The 17,119-nt window shown below is 39.9% G+C and overlaps 1 protein-coding gene across 1 annotated transcript in view; it reads right to left on the bottom strand.

The window, feature by feature from the left end:
• Nucleotides 1–412: 412 nt before the first annotated feature.
• The window catches only part of rad17 (RAD17 checkpoint clamp loader component), a 26,412-nt gene continuing 9,705 nt past the window's right edge, over nucleotides 413–17,119 (bottom strand). The window contains 14 exon segments of the mRNA XM_028577208.1: nucleotides 413–1,266; nucleotides 1,268–1,358; nucleotides 2,712–2,769; nucleotides 3,770–3,854; nucleotides 3,856–3,891; nucleotides 4,412–4,540; nucleotides 6,064–6,210; nucleotides 6,302–6,405; nucleotides 6,847–7,038; nucleotides 7,185–7,296; nucleotides 7,387–7,456; nucleotides 11,876–12,001; nucleotides 12,521–12,573; nucleotides 16,650–16,786. Of these exon segments, the coding sequence (XP_028433009.1) occupies nucleotides 1,159–1,266; nucleotides 1,268–1,358; nucleotides 2,712–2,769; nucleotides 3,770–3,854; nucleotides 3,856–3,891; nucleotides 4,412–4,540; nucleotides 6,064–6,210; nucleotides 6,302–6,405; nucleotides 6,847–7,038; nucleotides 7,185–7,296; nucleotides 7,387–7,456; nucleotides 11,876–12,001; nucleotides 12,521–12,573; nucleotides 16,650–16,786 (1,448 nt within the window). The 3' untranslated portion in view covers nucleotides 413–1,158.

Raw genomic sequence — 17,119 nt, 5'->3', positions numbered from 1 at the left:
CCAACTACTTCCGGTCATTACCTTGAAAATAAAACCCCTATATTTTAATATAAAAAAAAAAGCACGACGCAGGTAATAACTAGCTTACTCCCACAATAATCCGTATACATAATTAACATTTCAACTATTAATATCAATTAATTACCACAATTTAAACATTGACAGAAAACTATAATTTAAACTTTTGTTGTCATCCTTATTTATTAATGCATGCACTATTGTTGCATACTTCAAATAAAAATATTGAAGGAAGAATCCTTTGAGTTGAAGTTGAAAGTAGTTTAGTGAGTCACCATCACCAGAGAGAATATTTAAAAGAGCCTCTGTGAAACTGTTGAGTAAATATTGAATGAAGGGGCGTGTGAAAGGAGAGTGGAACAACAAGATAACGTCCAAGTAAAGAGGTCAATTATCAGCGTTTCACACATTTTTATTCATATGCTTATTTAGATTCAAGCAAGTTAAGCCTCAATAAGCATTTATTGTAATATTTATTATTTTCCGTCCATCAATGGGTAACAGTAAAAAAGACAAAAACCAGACAGCTCTCCATTACAGGTTCATCTAGGCTCAACAGTCACTCAGCAAAACAAAAAGATGAAGAACAAGTGCTGAACATGCATCTAAAACAAATAAATAGTGACAATAATTCAAGTGGTACGACTGAACTGTTAAGGGAGATTATCACAATTAATCCCCATGCTTTCATATTGTTATGAGCCTGTTCAAGCTATAGAATCACATTCAACTCAGGTTCTACAAGACGACAGGCTTGTTTGAAAAAGTAACATATGTTGTACGGATCACACCTTAATAAGGCAAAAATACTGGTAATACCAGAGCTATAATCACAGACATCAACTTACTTTGGAGTATGGTTACGTGAAAAATTATTAGGTCTGGAATCATACAATTGTGAAAAAAATCAGAATTCTCAAAGGTTATTCGGGGGGGAAAAGTGAAAGTATAACAACTTTTTAACAGTAACAATGATTTTCCTCATATATCAAAAATCCATCTCAAAAATCATTTTGTTATTTATTTTATGACGTGGCGCTAATCTTTCTCCATACTAAGCCAAAACTGAATTATGATAAAAACCATACAACAAAATAGTTAACAAGTGAAACTATGTCCCAGTATGACAGTGAGTGTGTGTTAGTCACTGGCATAGTCCTCAATGAGCAGGTCCTCCTCCTCCAACAGGCCATGGCTTGTAGTGGGCTGGGGCTGACTGGCAAGCAGACCCTCCTCAACCCCCGGGACCCGCCACAACCCCAGCCGGACCCTCCTCTTCCTCCTCGCTGTCTCTCTCCAGCTGGGCTGGCTCTTTGTCTGTCAGAGCCTCCAGTTTTAATCTACACACACACACACACACACACACACACACACACACACACACACACACACACACACACACACACACACACACACACACACACACACACACACACACACACACACACACACACACACACACACACACACACACACACACACACACACACACACACACACACACACACACACACACACACACAGTCATTACAATGATGGACTTTCATTTTTCTCCCCTCAGGTTTCAGCATCAAAGCGATGCCATTTCCAAATGCTGTCTTGAATGTGAAAGAACTTGGAGGTAAGAAACATTTTCTCCTCAGATGCTGTATAAATAGCTGTCCACTGCTCCTGCTGTCAAGTCTTGCCTATCATCGACTGATTGCTGACAAAATAGGTAGTATTGTGTAAAATCAGACATCGAGCACCCCCATATAGCCAAAACGGCATGATCCTCGTTTCATAACGATAGAATTAAAATGGTCCATAATACATTTATATAATATATTTCTATGTTACAAACCGTTAACGGGTCAAAATGGCAGAGTTTTGGACAGAGGCTGGCGGAAGCTTCAACGAGCACCCGCAAGCATGGTAATGTGGTCAAGCAAGATAGAGAGTGACTGAAGAGAGCGAGTCGCGTTGGAACAAAGCAGTGAATCAAAGAAATAAAAATTGTTTGCCTTCCCACATTTATATTTAGACGCGAGAAATGATATATCCAGCTACAGAAAAGCCGGAAAGTCGCAAGTTAGAATGAAAGTACAAACTGGACTTTACGCCACTGTGAAGTCGAATCAGGAAGCATCTAATATTTGACTATTGATGTCCCTGGTTTGGATTCTGGCTGATTCAGACTGCTGCTGTAGAGGCTGGTTGGATCTTCTGGATTGCAGACTCTGGGCTCACCCACAGACACTTGAATCCAACTGCATCCATCCATCCATCCATCTTCGTCCGCTTATCCGGTATCGGGTCGTGGGGGGAGCAGCTCCAGCAGGGGACCCCAAACTTCCCTTTCCCGAGCAACATTAACCAGCTCCGACTGGGGGATCCCGAGGCGTTCCCAGGCCAGGTTAGAGATATAATCCCTCCACCTAGTCCTGGGTCTTCCCCGAGGCCTCCTCCCAGCTGGACGTGCTTGGAACACCTCCCTAGGGAGGCGCCCAGGGGGCATCCTTACCAGATGCCCGAACCACCTCAACTGGCTCCTTTCGACGCAAAGGAGCAGCGGCTCTACTCAGAGCTCCTCACGGAGGACTGAGCTCCTCACCCTATCTCTAAGGGAGACGCCAGCCACCCTCCTGAGGAAACCCATTTCGGCCGCTTGTACCCTACAACTGCATTATAGTATGAGAAAATGTGTACTGTACCTGCCAGGGAACCTCCTCAGTGGCATCTGACCCACATCCTGGATAAAAGCTATCTGAGCTGAGAGACACAGTGAAGCATAGAACACATATCAACAGAAATGTTATCAACAGACAAACTCTTCCAATTGAGATCTCTCACGATCTTCTAACAGGAAAAAAGATTTAAGGGTCATAAAAGCACATTAATTACCTTTGTTCACATTCAGAAATGACATTCCTCAGCAGTGTTTTACAGTACTGGCTAGGCCTGTAACAATTGTCAATTATTTTTACGTTTCTTTGTTTAACATTGCTAACATTAGGTCCTCAGAGGTATGTTGATGTTGACTGTTGATGGTAGTTGGTCATTTTGTTTAGATATGCCAAATTGTAATTATAGAAGTGATTATTGGTCAGACTGTTGAGCTAAAGCTATGCTAGTTGTTGGCACTGACCCTATACACATTCATAACAACACAAATGAACGGGGGGGGGGTACACATTAAACAATGCCTCTTTATTATACAGATAATAAAGACGTTTACTTCATAGGCTGTGTACCTGTGTTAGTACATTATCTGGGTCACATGACAGTGATCTAACCAAAAGATGTATCCTGGAATTCATTCAATAATTATTATTTTTTAAAGTAATAAATAAATAAATATTTTTAAATTTGACTGAAAGAGAATTACATTGTTAATTGCAATTATTTCTCAGACAATTAATTGTACAGCAACATTTTGAATTGTTACAGCTCTAGTACCGGCAGCACCATAGATCAAAATGAGAATGTGAAACGTCACCTCAACATACAACAACTAGGCCTGACAAAGTTAGGCTTTGTTGTATTGTTGTGTCCAGTGGCTGATACTGGCATGCTGCTGTGATCAACTTTACTGTCAGGAAAACCAAAGCCAGGAAACCATAGCAACACAGTGGGAAATGAAGAGATTGATGTTCAGCAAACTTTTCTAAATGACCTGTACTATGCAAGGTAGTGTATGCAGTAGTGTGTGTGTGTGTGTGTGTGTGTGTGTGTGTGTGTGTGTGTGTGTGTGTGTGTTTGATTGTGTTACCTTGGTTCCTCATAGGGTTGGTGAGTTGGGCCAGGTATGGCAGCAGTTCTGTCTGCAGGCTGACTGGTGTCAGACAGAAGCTCCTTGAACAGCGACTGGGCAGCCAGGCAGTTCTCTCTGTGCTAAAGGAACAACATCAGAACAGTATCACTCTCATTACCGTCTCAAGTGATCTACCGCTACTACATTTAAAGTCTACTTCCACATGAGACACATTAGAGGAGGCTGATCTACAACACTGATCCATTCTAGGGCTGCAGCTGCAACAATTATTTCATAGTCCATTAATCCGTCAATTATTTTCTTGATTAATCGATTAGTTGTTTGGTCTATAAAATGTCTGGAATCAGAGAATTCTTTTATTTATTTTTTTTCATAAAAAAAGAACTCAAACCAATTTATCAATTATCTAAATAGTTGGAGATTATTTAATGGTTAGAAACTATTCAATTAATCGAATAATCTCTTCAAACCTTCTGATCCGAGGGATGTTATAAATATTTAAAGATGTTGTTAGTAAGTCGCTTTCACACCTGTAGTTTGGTGGAGTCAGTGCGATTTGGGGGTTTGCGAACACACTGCACTTTAAGTGCACCAAACTTTAAACCACAGCTAGGATCATGACAGAACAATGGGTCTTACCTTTTTGTTGACCAGCAGCCAGTTGGGTTTGTGAAGAGGTCTGAAGCCAACAGAAACCTGCTGAGAGTTGGAGTATAGGAGTCCCCTGGTGGCCACTGAAGACCCATAATGGCCCATGGTGCTGCGACTCTGAAAACAGCACAGCACAGCGATTTATACAGAATCCACAGTGGACCATATTGTTAACACTTAACCCCCTATCAAAACTAGTCTAAATCGGCGAGGTTTCATTTCCAGGATTGCTCCGGTGCCGCCGGAAATTCCGCAGGATGTCCTTTATTTTCGGCCGGATGTCCGTCCCCTTCCTCAGTCTCTGTGTTGGCGTTCTAACCTCCGGTGGATTTGTGAGGACTATGGTTAACTGCTCCTCAGATCTCTGCAGGGTAAATCCAGACAGCTAGCTAGACTATCTGTCCAATCTGAGTTTTCTGTTGACCAAAACTACTTTTGAACGTACACATGTTCCACCAAAACAAGTTCCTTCCTGAGACTATTTAGCAGAGGCACCGTGGCTCCATCCGGTGCTTAGCACCGCCCAAGACGATTGTGATTGGTTTAAATAAATGGCAATAAACCAGAGCAGGTTTACTTAGACTAGCCAGACCTTCCTCTACAGCACTGTGGAGAAAGGTCTGGCAATGCGAGACTATAGCAATAAAAAATACATTTAGGTCTCACTCTCTGCTAGAGCTGTCCTTGACAAGAAATTCTTAGTCGACTAGCACTCATTCGATTTTGTCGACTAATAGATTAGTCAACTTCATCAACAGAAATGTAAAACTGGGTTTCTCCACAAAAAAATCACACAAAAGCACCACTTTAAATCATGTGTGTACCAGAGATGTGCTCAGACTTCTTTTTGGAAATAAGTCATTCAGCATGAAAAAAGCATAAAAAAATGAGTGTGTGTGTGTGTGTGTGTGTGTGTGTGTGTGTGTGTGTGTGTGTGTGTGTGTGTATTGTTTGGAGCAACAACTCCACCTCCTCGTCTGACAAAATTGTCAGCTTCTGTTGTTCGCTTTGTGCTACTAGGGAGAGGAGAGGGAGAGAAGTAGAAGGAAGGTTTTACGCAGGCGTGTGGACTTGGTGGATCACATTTCACACATTTTTGCGTCACCATATGCAGGCAGATTTCCCCCCCGTTGTCTAAACGCGGAATAAAAAGTGAGAACGCAAGACCACTTTTGCGTTTTCTCTTCAGAACGTTTCCGTCTAAACACAGCCTTAGACAAAAACAACCGATTAGTCAACTAATCCACTAAGAGGGAGCAGCCCAATCTCTACTACTTTAATTTTTTTGACAGTACGTCTACGTACTACACGGGAGAAAAGACTGGTGTTGTTAGAATTTTCCAGAGTTGTAAAGTCTTGTCTCATAGTATTATGAACCACTGGGCTGTAGTGTGATTAACTTTCAACGTCTTCATTTCAAATGGGCTTCCTGGGTGTTACTTCACTGGCATCTTTCTTCAACATTGTTCTATTTGCAGTATAAATGCTTCCTAACAGTCATGGTATCATGACTCATGGGACTGGTGGTATGCTAAATTAATGTGAAAACAATTCCTTATGCAAACAACAAGAACACTTTGGTTCAGAGTTTACTGATCAAAGCATTCATATTACTATTTAATGTCTAGGGACAGACTGACCGTCCAATCAGAAGTGAGGAGGTCGGCGTCAGACAGATACTCGCTGGCTCGGTCCACGTCCTCCAACTGAGAGAAGAAGTCCACGTAGTTCTGGTGCAGGTACAGGTTGAAGAACTCTCCAGACATGTGGGAACGCTCAACAACCAGCTGAACATAGACACACAGACAGTCAGGCAGCGATGACATTTGGCCATGCGGTTTGTTACTCGTTAAAGCCAAAAGAAAAGCGTGTGTGCACCTCAGGGTCTACAAGTAATGCTTCTCTGTGATGGTGAGACAGGTGAGATGGTAGACCAGGTCCAGTATCACATTCAGCTGCTTCGGAACCTTCATGTTTCCCTCCTGTTAAAGACAAACAACCAAGTATACACACAGACTCTGATGAAGATGTAACCTTACATCGAAACATTAGTCACTGTTATGCACCTTAAGAAATAAAACTATTAAGTAAGAAGACATCTGTGTTGCACCGGCAATTTTTTGTTACTTTAAGCATACACACTATTTGCCTCTGTGTCAGTTACAATTACTGAAGTGCAGGTCATTGATGTGTTTTTATGGCACGATATTAGATTTTAATTGGTTTAAAATGTGCGGAAAGTGGTAGAGCGCGCACCCATATATAGAGTTCGACACATCCACGCGGTGGCCACGGGTTCGATTCCGACCTGCGGCACTTTCCTGCATGTCATTCCCCCTCTCTTCCAAAAAAAAAATCTGCAGAAAATTCTGCTGAATTCTGCGTCCAAAGATTCCACATGGCCCTGGATATATGTGACTCACGTTTGCAGTGCAGGATCTTCCCCAGTGCTCTGAACAGGAACAGAGAAGCATCTTTCCCTCCAATAGCCTGCTCCTCATCCTTCTCCTTTGTCAGTTTGGACTTCTTCTTCCTCTGGTTTGTTCTGGAAACAGTTTTGCCCAGCAAAGTTTGCCTGTCCTTCATCCTCCCCAGCCCTTTTTCCAATGACGAGTCTGGAAAAGTAACAATGATGATAGAAGATATTTGATGTCAGGTGATGTGACAGGGCAAGAATATTTGTTCTGAGGAAAGGCTGTGTGGTCATTTAAATCAAATGTCATTGTATGCCTGTGTGTACGTGACTGTGGTGTGGCCTGACCTGGGAGGGAGGAGAACTGGAGGCTGTTGATGGCACTGCGAATATCTCCCGAGCTTCCTGAACATAGCGTCTCCAACACTGCCTGGTCCGGGAAGCACATCCTCCCGCAGCTCTGCTTGGAAATCATGGGAAAAAGACACTGTGTTAAAACACATAAAAACTCGTACCAATATGTGTAGTCAACTGCAAAGCTTCCTTTCACCTTTCCCGCCTCCAGGGTTGAAACTCGAGTCAGGACCTTCATCATCGTGGTTGGAGCCACCGGATTAAAACTGGAAACACAGAATGCACAAAACAAGTATTGAAAGAAGTATTCAGATCCTTTACTTAAGTAAAAGTACTATAACCACACTGTAAAAATACTCTGTTACAAGTAAAAGTCCTGCAGTGAAAATGTTCCTTCAGTAAAAGTGTTCAAGTATCATTAGGAGAATGTAGTTAAAGTATTCTCCCATTGTAGAAAGAGTAAAGGATCCAACCAGCTGTGTGTTTAATGGTCTCATCATCTCAGCTGGACTTGTAGCCGTTATATTGTCGGCTAGTTTACTTTAGAATCAAACATCAGATTTTATAAACTACATGTGTTTTGTGTGCAGAAATCTTAATGTGTAAAGTAACTAAAGCTGTAACAGATGAATGTAGCAGAGTAACTAAAGTAACTAGTAACTAAAGCTGTAACAGATGAATGTAGCAGAGTAACTAAAGTAACTAGTAACTAAAGCTGTAACAGATGAATGTAGTGGAGTAAAAAGTACAATATTTCTCTCTGAAATGTAGCGGAGTAGAAGTAGAAAGTGGCATGAAAAGAAAAGACTCAAGTAAAGTACAAGTACCTCAAATGTGTACTTAAGAACAGTACTTGAGTAAATGTACTTAGTTACATTCCTCCACTGCACAAAACCGGTCAGCAGGATGATGAAGAGCAGGGCTTGACATTAACTTTTTGAGGCACTTTTACGTTTCACTTGTCCATGAACAAAAATCACTTGTCCGGGTAAAGATTCATCATTTTATAATTTCTTTTGTGTTTTGCTAATGCAGAATTTGAAGAAACCATTGAAAGCATCCAAACACTATCAACATTAATACAATTCAGTTTAAACAGTAGAAACAAATGTGTCCCAAGAATAGATTTCCCCTTCAACAAGAAAAAAGGATCTCCAGACTCATAATACAAAATTATACTTTGCACGCCGGTGTGCAGAAGTTAAAATATTGAGATTCTAAGTGAATATTTTAAAGTTTCTAATTACTTTCAGATTCCTAGTCAATATTCTAAGTTACTATGTCAATATATTGAGATATTCTGAGTTACTAAGTCAATATATTACGATACTAAGCCAATATATTGAGATTAAGTCAATATTTTATAGTTTCTCATTACTTTGATATTCTTTGTTTATATTCTGAGATACTGAGTCAATATATTGAGATACTAATTCAATATTTTGACCAGAGGTAGTGGTGACTTGAACTTATACTATATCTAAAATAATTGTGTAGACATAACAATGGATTTTGCCACTAAATGTTGGTGTCAGCGTGTTTTTTTTTTTTTCTTTCTACAATTTCACTTACCAAGGGATCCTTTAAAAAGGTGTAGCTACTTTACAGTTGATTATTACCTGATATTTAATCCGCTACAAACGAGTAACGGAGCAGCTAGTAACGTTACGAGGAAGAGAGCCAGCCGTCAAGAGTCAAATTAACTTCATGCTTCATCCGCACAAAGCACACTTCTATCGCCACGAGTGACAGCTTTATTCGGCTCGTTTTCTGTGAACGATGTGGGGACGGGGTAACGTTAAAGCGGAGTTAGCATGCTAACGTTAGCTAACTAACACCGGCTGCCTGGCTTGCTGGTTCCGCGGTGCTTTCATGCTGTATCGCTTACAGAGAATGAGCTGAACAGTGGGCTGGGTCTAACGTCAGCGGTCCGCTCACCCGCTGCTGCTGGGTCTAACGTTAGTTAATGTATTTGTTTCAAATTGGTAAAGTAAAATCTGTAACATAAACGGAATGAGTGGCACATAATAACGTATATAATGCTTCATCCACACAAAGCACATTGCTATCGCCACGAGTGACTTCTGTTTTCAGCTTGTTTTCTGTGAACGATGTGGCGAGGAGGTAACGTTAGGTGGAGTTAGCAAGCTAACACCGGCTAGCTCGCCGTGCTTTCATGCTGCTTCGCTTTCGGAGAATGCGCTGAACAGCGAGCTGGGTCTAACGTTAGCGGCCCGCCGACCCGCTGCCCGGGATTGTGGGGTAAAATATGTATTTGTTTCAATTCTGTAACATTGATGAAATGAGTGGCATTTTGTTTTGTTTGAGTTTTAACTTGTCCAGTGGGGAAAGTAAATTTCTCTTCCACTTGTCCTACAAAAAATCCACTTGTCCCGGACAAGCGGACAAGCCTTAATGTCGAGCCCTGAAGAGCTTTATTCAATGGCCTGTTAATCCACATTAGATTACTGAAAATTCTCAAATAAAGGCAGGTATTCAAATAATGTCTAAGTCATATCAACATGGACATATAAAGAGGTTGACATTAAGACATTAAGAGGTGATAAAATGACCGGTACTATAAAGGCATACATGGTAAAGTCAGTATAATCTAAATCTAGATCTAAAAGCATGCATTCAATCAGTAGAGTCATGTCATACTATCCACTCTACTGCTAGGAGTTTCTGTTTATTTCAGAAACACTTTTCTTTTGCATATTGATTGCCATCACTTCATCATCACTTGAAGATCTCCAGATGTTTGACATTAAAAGCCTTTTAGAAATGGGAAGGCTTATGTCCTTTGAGCCACTGAACAGCTTTTAATGTGCAAGATGTGCTGAGTTTCACGGACAGTAGCTTAACGGGGATAGAAGACAAGTAAAGGGAAATCAGCTGTAAATAATAAGCAACTGAACAGAAACAGCATTTGAGAGTGGTGAGTATTATAGGACTTGTTGTACTAATGAAATCATCCATTAGGGGAGGGAACCAATGGAATTAGTGTTGTGGAAGCGTTGAGTTTGCATAAACAGAAAAGGAAAACAGATCAGCACAGAGGACAGGCTTCTTGAATATGATTACTATGGGGAATATTAGAAATATTGGCTCTCTGCAGTTGATAAAAGGTCCACGATCTGAAAATGTACTGTAAATGGAATTTATCACCACATAGACTGTGACAGACCCACATTTCAGTACTGAGGGACGGATTTACTGCAAGGCTTTGGCGCTGATTTTTAAGGCTTGAGTCTCAGTTTGTGTGTCATTCGTGTGGGTCTGAAAGTGTGCCTCGCACAAATAATGAGATAAAAACAGAAGATAATTATGTATTCCGCTGAATTGCATAATCTGCAACTGCCAGTTATGCAGGGAATGTCCTCTGCCAGATGGAATTTACACGAGCCCTGAGGGAGCTTGTGATGATTCAAAGAAACATGAATCAAATACTGTTTTTCAACTAAAAACATACATTTGCAAAATGTTTCTTAGTTTTCTCTGGCCATTAATATACAAGAACAGTCTTCCCTCCTCAGCCCACGGCTGGGACTGAACTGTGTGGAACCGGACTCTCTGGGCTCTAATAGGGCTGCAAAATATATAATTTTTTTATCGTTACTGTGATATCAATTGGCGCAATAAGCACATTGCTAAAGGTTGCAACATTTCCCAAAAGACACTGAGATTTTAATTTAGTTGAAAGAAAATATGAGACAAAAACTGCACTTTAAATGCCATTCTATTTTTAAGTGGTGCCTTTTATATTAAATTCAATGTTCAATTTATTTATGTAAATAATGTTGGAATTTTTGTTTTAACTCAACAAGCAATTTGATGTATTTCAGCAGAATACTGAAAGCAAGAGAACTAAGTACACTTTAATATCTGTTTAATTAATCGCAAGTTATATCATTATTGCCATATTCAACAACGTTATCGCATATTTTCCTCATATCGTGTAGCCCTAGTTTCCATGTAGGGTTGGGTATCGTCTTGTTTTTTTCCAATACCGGTGCTAAAACGATACTTTTAAAACGGTGCTGGTGCCTAAACGGTGCCTGAAGTGAAATATATATAATATATTTATAATGTATATAATATAAAATATAAAAAAAGGAGCACAAAACGACAATTGACATTAAAGAACGGCTTGTTTATTTCTAAGGCCATATGATCAAAATTAAATGATTGATTAATAATGTAATGACAATAACTTTTAACAATGAGTTATTTCACCAGTAAATTGCTGGTAAACGACAAAAACAAGCACCAGATGGAAAAAGGGTATTTTACAATAACTTTGAATGCACCACAAGGCTGGCAAGTTTCAAGTAAACGCACCATTTGTGTTTTTTTTGACAACGGCAGCTGCAGTCAGACTGTTACATCCCACTGTTGGAATCCTCTACAGGGAAATACAGTCACACTTTACACTGCTAACCTTAGCTGTCAGCATTTTAACCATTGGGTTTAATCCAGCTACTAGCTAACGGTAACATAGCGTCCCGTGCAGCGAGGCTTCTGAAAAAAAAAAAAAAAAGTCAGGCACCGACATTTTCTTTCTTATTCGGTCTCGTTACTACCGTTTACGTCGGAACCGGTGCCCTATTGGCACCGCGTTTCGGTACCCAACCCTGTCAAGTCAAAGTCAATCATCAAAACAAGCAGTGTGTGACACTTGGAACCTGATGCTGCTGATGTCCAGCTCCTCCTGGATCTCTCTGGGAAAGAGAAAGCGCGAGCTGCTATCTCCACTCAGACTGTCGGACACGATGAACACCAGGGGACATCGACCCGTCTTCACAAAGCGCCTGGAAGACACACAGCAGGACACGGCCTCACATAGAGCAGGGAAATACACAGGTCACACAGATTAAACAGAACTAATTCATGGACACATACATAATTAGTAGAGATGTTCCGATACAGATACCAGTATCGAAAAAAAAACTTGGATACCACCAGAAACGCAGGTATCAGAATCGGGACGGAAATTCTTTTATCGGATCATCTCTAATAATTAGTACTGAATACAATCAATAACCACCCTATGTCCTGTAGAAAGGCTTTACTGCTGACGACGAAATGTATCTTAACAGCAAGAAAGGTTCCAAGACTAGGGCTGGGTATCGTTCAAACATTTCCGATACCGGTACCAATACCGTGACTTCAATATGGGTTCCTAAACTTTTTCCGATATCAATTTTATAAAACAAAAATAAATTACAACATTACACATTACAGCACAAATCTTTGTATTTATGTTCCAGCTCTGACTGTTTTCTGTGTAACAGCAAGAAAGCAAATGTACGGGGAAACTGTGATCTCACCTCAGGATATCATGCAGGCTGCCAGGCTGCCTGTAGAACTGGTTTGGGAAATCCTGAGGAGGAACAAGTGATGCTCGAGTGTTAACTCAGGTATGTTTCCAAATCAATCTAAACAAATCAGCTTTAGACCAGTGTATCAGTTATCAGACAACATTATGAGAGGCAGAAGAGAAGTTAATACAGGTCAATGGTGTTTTTTGCCCCAAACGGCTCCTTCCAGGCAGTGCTGCAACCGCTGCCTCCAAGGCACCTAACCCTAACCCATAACCATTGCCTAATCCTAGTGCCATCCAGGCAGCGCTGCCTGGAAGGAGCCGTTGGGGGCAAAAAACACAGATAAACGTTAATACACAACATTAGGTAAGAAAATAATGCATGCGGATTCAGTGTAATTAAATACACAGGAGTATGTCAATGAGATGAATCTTTGAAAAAGTAGAAAAGACAAGCCTATTTCCAATTTTTTGTGAAAATGTTTGCCACCTAATAGTGGGTTTAAAAGTGACTTTCTGCTTTATCAACCAACCATTCATTAATCATTTATTAATCATTAATCATAAGTGGTACAAGTTTTACAGCAGCAACTTCATCTGCTGCAACAGGCCCAGCGGCACACTCTGGACTGGACCCTATCTGGATTTTCTAATGCGTTTGTGGAAGAACAAGACATCACTTTCCGTTTCGGTTTAGGCCTTGTTCCTTAAAGCTATTGGAAACGTAGGCTCTGCAAATGCGTTCGGATGTGTGCAGTTAAGTATAAATAAAGCTTCTAGGACAGGACTTCAATTTGATAGAAGTTATTGCCACACAACGTTTTTTGTAATAGCCAGTGCACACGCTGAGGAAGGGTGCTGCCCGAAACGTCCGTTGTCTGGCAATAAACTATCAAATTGGAGTGCTGTCCTAGTAGCTTCATTTATGATTATTCACTTTTAGGATCCCACACCCAGCCTTCAAATCTCAAAGTATCTATGTGAGTTGAGCCTATCCAGTCATATTTTGTATGTAGTTATGTTACAGGTTGTGTGTAAATGCTGATATATGTTTCAGACAACAGCAGGAGAATACACATCTGCAAATGTCTGCATCCAACTATGTTAGTTTTGAATAGTTATTTTGAACATTAGATCAAGCTTCCTACAGCTGTTTATCAGTCCTGCGTAGTTGGAGCCAAATAAGGGACGTGCAGCTAACACTTAAAATTTACTAAAACTGATGTGATAAATGTCTTACTGCCAAAATCTAATCACGCTGCTATGTATGGTATATTAATTACTTCATTTTTTGGGTACACCTTTGATGCACATGAAAGTGCAACCCAGTGTTCCACCTAATAGTTTTAAAGGATGTAATAGGCCATGGGTATCCAGTCAGAGAGACAAAAAGACTTCAATGATGGAGAAATGTCCTCTGGGCACACAGCTGCAGATGAAAGACAGCTGGTACAAAAAAAGATGCTAGGGCTGAACGATGAATCGTTTTCAAATCCAAATCGCGATTTGAAATGTGATTATCTAATCATGAAGACCGCGATGAATCAAATGTGAATGTTTAGTGGAATATTTGGTGAAACATTTGGTTTAAAAAAAAAAAAAAAAAAAAAGTATTACTCTTTTTATTATTAGCGGGAATGCTGTTCAACAGCATTCCAACTATTGTTATTCGTTTTTTTATTATTCTTATTCCGTACGTTTTTTGGCTCTGCGTAACTTCTGCATACTTTGAGCTATTTAAACCATTCAACTTTTCAAATGTTCAGCTCTTTCAGCTAATGATGGGACTTCTTCAACTTTTTTTCTACTATTTATACTTTTTAAAAGTTTAAGCTTTTTAACACTTTTTTTTAACATTGAAGTGAATGAGAGCAGGCTTCAACTCCTTAAAATCTTCTGCTTCAAAATGTATCTCCTCCTACATTCTTCCACCTACAGACGTGATTCAAACTTTAAAATGTTCACAAAATATTCAGCTATCCAGTTCTATCTTTAAAAAGCTGTTTAAGTTTAGTGATCTTTTCAGGATTTTTTATCGATTAAACAGAGTGTGTGTGTGGCTGGTTAGAGTGATGATGTCATTGCTCAGAGGGTGAAGCTTCAAAAAATTAATCTTTGTCCCTTCTCTAAAAACTGCTCTCACGCCCACAATATCTACTTGTCATACACAAGTCATACATCAAAACGTAGGTATTTTTGTCTAGTTTCAGAAACTCTGCTCAGTGTTGTGATATGCCTTTTACTTTTGGCTGGTTGAGTTTCCAAACGACAAGAGTAACACAACTCCCTCCATTCACTCTCCTGTATAACTTTCTTTGCATTTCCCAGCGAAACGCACAGCGAACCACTTTCTTAAATCGCTGATATGCCCACATTTCTAAGTTTATCAACATAAATTTTATACCGATACGTTCACAAAGGCCTTGTGGTGCTCAGGATCATGTCATTTGACTGATAGCAGTTATAGTTTTGCCAGTCCGAGGCTTTGTTTGAGAGTTTGCTCTCAGTGTCTGAAGTGCTGGTGTGTACTACAGGAGACATATTAAGACCAGGTGCTATCGTTAACAGATCAAAGAGATGTTTATAAACATGGCCCAGGCCCTTAGTAACCATGACAACCCTTTCACAGACAGTCTGCTGATTACTCCAGGCTTGCTGTAGGAGTCAACTAACTAGATTAACTATGATCATCAGGCTATATCATTTATGTTCCACTTCTGTCTGTCTGTCTCCTTATCTGTCTGTCTCCCTCCCTCCTGTCTCCCTCTCTTTCTCTATGCCTCCCTCCCTCCTTTCTCTTTTCTCTGTCTTCCTCCCTCCTCTGTTCCCCTCCTTCCTTCCTTTAGTCTCCCTCCCTCTGTCTCTCCTTCCCTCTGTCTCTCCCTCCCTCCATCCTTCTCAATCTCTCTCTCCTTCCATCACTCCTTCTCTGTCTGTCTCTTTCTTTCCCTCCCTTCCTCTCTTTCAGTCCCTCTCTCCCTTCCTCCTTCTGTCTCTCCCTCCCTCCCTCCAGGGTTATTTGTGATTTGTGATTTCATCCATGTATATAGCCCGTTTCTTTTTCAGCCAATATATCCACCTCTCAGCTCTTTAGGGTCATGCTTGTTTGTTCTACGCAATGGAAATGGCTGATAATAATACAAAGTCTTTAAACTTTCAGCCTTTTTAGTCAATTTTAGTCAAAGTTGCTGTCTTTCTTTTCCTCTCCTCTCTTTCCTCTCTCTCTCCTTATTCTCTCTCTTCTCTCCTGCTCTCCTTTCTTCTCGCTCTCCTCTCTTTCTTCTTGTTCAGCCCCATTCTTTTCACCTAATATATTTCACATCTCATCTCAGCTAGATTGATGCTTTTTCGTTCTATGCAGTGTATATATCTGATAATAATAAAAATATTTCTTCTTTCAGCCTTTTCAAATTTCATCTTTAACAGTATTACAGTATTAATTTGTTTCATATTTCTGCATATGTGAGTCATTATCAGTTAGAAAATATACTCAGACCTCACAATGTTCTACATATTTTGTCATTCAACCTTTAAAGCAAACAGTTCAGTTTAGCATAAACTTTTAACTTTTTAATGAAATTCATACTTATTAAAACAATTTCCGCTTTTTCAACTATTTTCACTACTTCAACTTCTTACGGATTTAAGCTATTCAACCAGTTTAGCTTTAGCAATTCAGCTATTCAGCATTCCCACGCATTTTGTGCAGGAAATGCATTTTCTAGTTATATTTACTGTTTAATCATGAAATAAATGCTGGAATAATGGTACACTTCAAATTGTATTGTTGGCAGTTCATATCCATGTTCTCATCCTTGTATGAGAATATAGAGCAGTTTAGATGGTGTCTCATGTTATAATGCTCCATGACATGTTTTATCTGTCACACAGTAAATATTCAACCTTAGCTAAACAAAATAAAAATAATAATAATAATAATAATAATAATAATAATAATAATCGGTACCAGGTAATTAGTTAATCACGCAAAACATAACGATGCCATACAATATGAGGAGTGCGTGGCAAAGGGAAAAAAAAAGTATAGAAACTTACACAGGTGAACATAGCACATTTCACAGGTACATCTGAGAAAATACAGGAACAGTGGCTTTAGTTGAAGGTGTAGTACATACCTCCACCAGGATGAGCTTTCTGTCTGTAGTTCCTCCATCGCCCACCATCTTCAGGCAGTTGTACTTGTTTGCTCTGAGGAGGAAGTCCTGGAACTGGGTTAACTGGGAGCTGCAGGGGAAGCCATTCGTCCTCCATTCTGACAACAGACAGAATTAGAGACATGGGTGGAGGAGGCTGTATACTGGATACACTGGATACACAGGATACACACATATGCAACTATTAGTCTGCATTCACCCAAAACATTCATACATTCCCATTTACAAACCCTGAGTTGACTAAATATTAGAAACACCTTTCAATATAAAGCAAAACTAATACATCAGCACCAATTCTCTGACACAGTCTCAACAAAAGACTTTCAATTTTTCTGGTCACTTAGGGGCAGTTTTTTCCAAAAAGTCAGTCTATTTAAAAGGTGCTCTAAGTGATGCGACGCGTTTTTTAGGCTACAACATTTTTTTTTTTT

Source organism: Perca flavescens, chromosome 5 (genome assembly GCF_004354835.1).
Source record: "Perca flavescens isolate YP-PL-M2 chromosome 5, PFLA_1.0, whole genome shotgun sequence".
NCBI lineage: Eukaryota > Metazoa > Chordata > Actinopteri > Perciformes > Percidae > Perca > Perca flavescens.
Note: the sequence above shows the minus strand (reverse complement) of the source record. Positions and strands in the feature narration are given on the sequence as shown.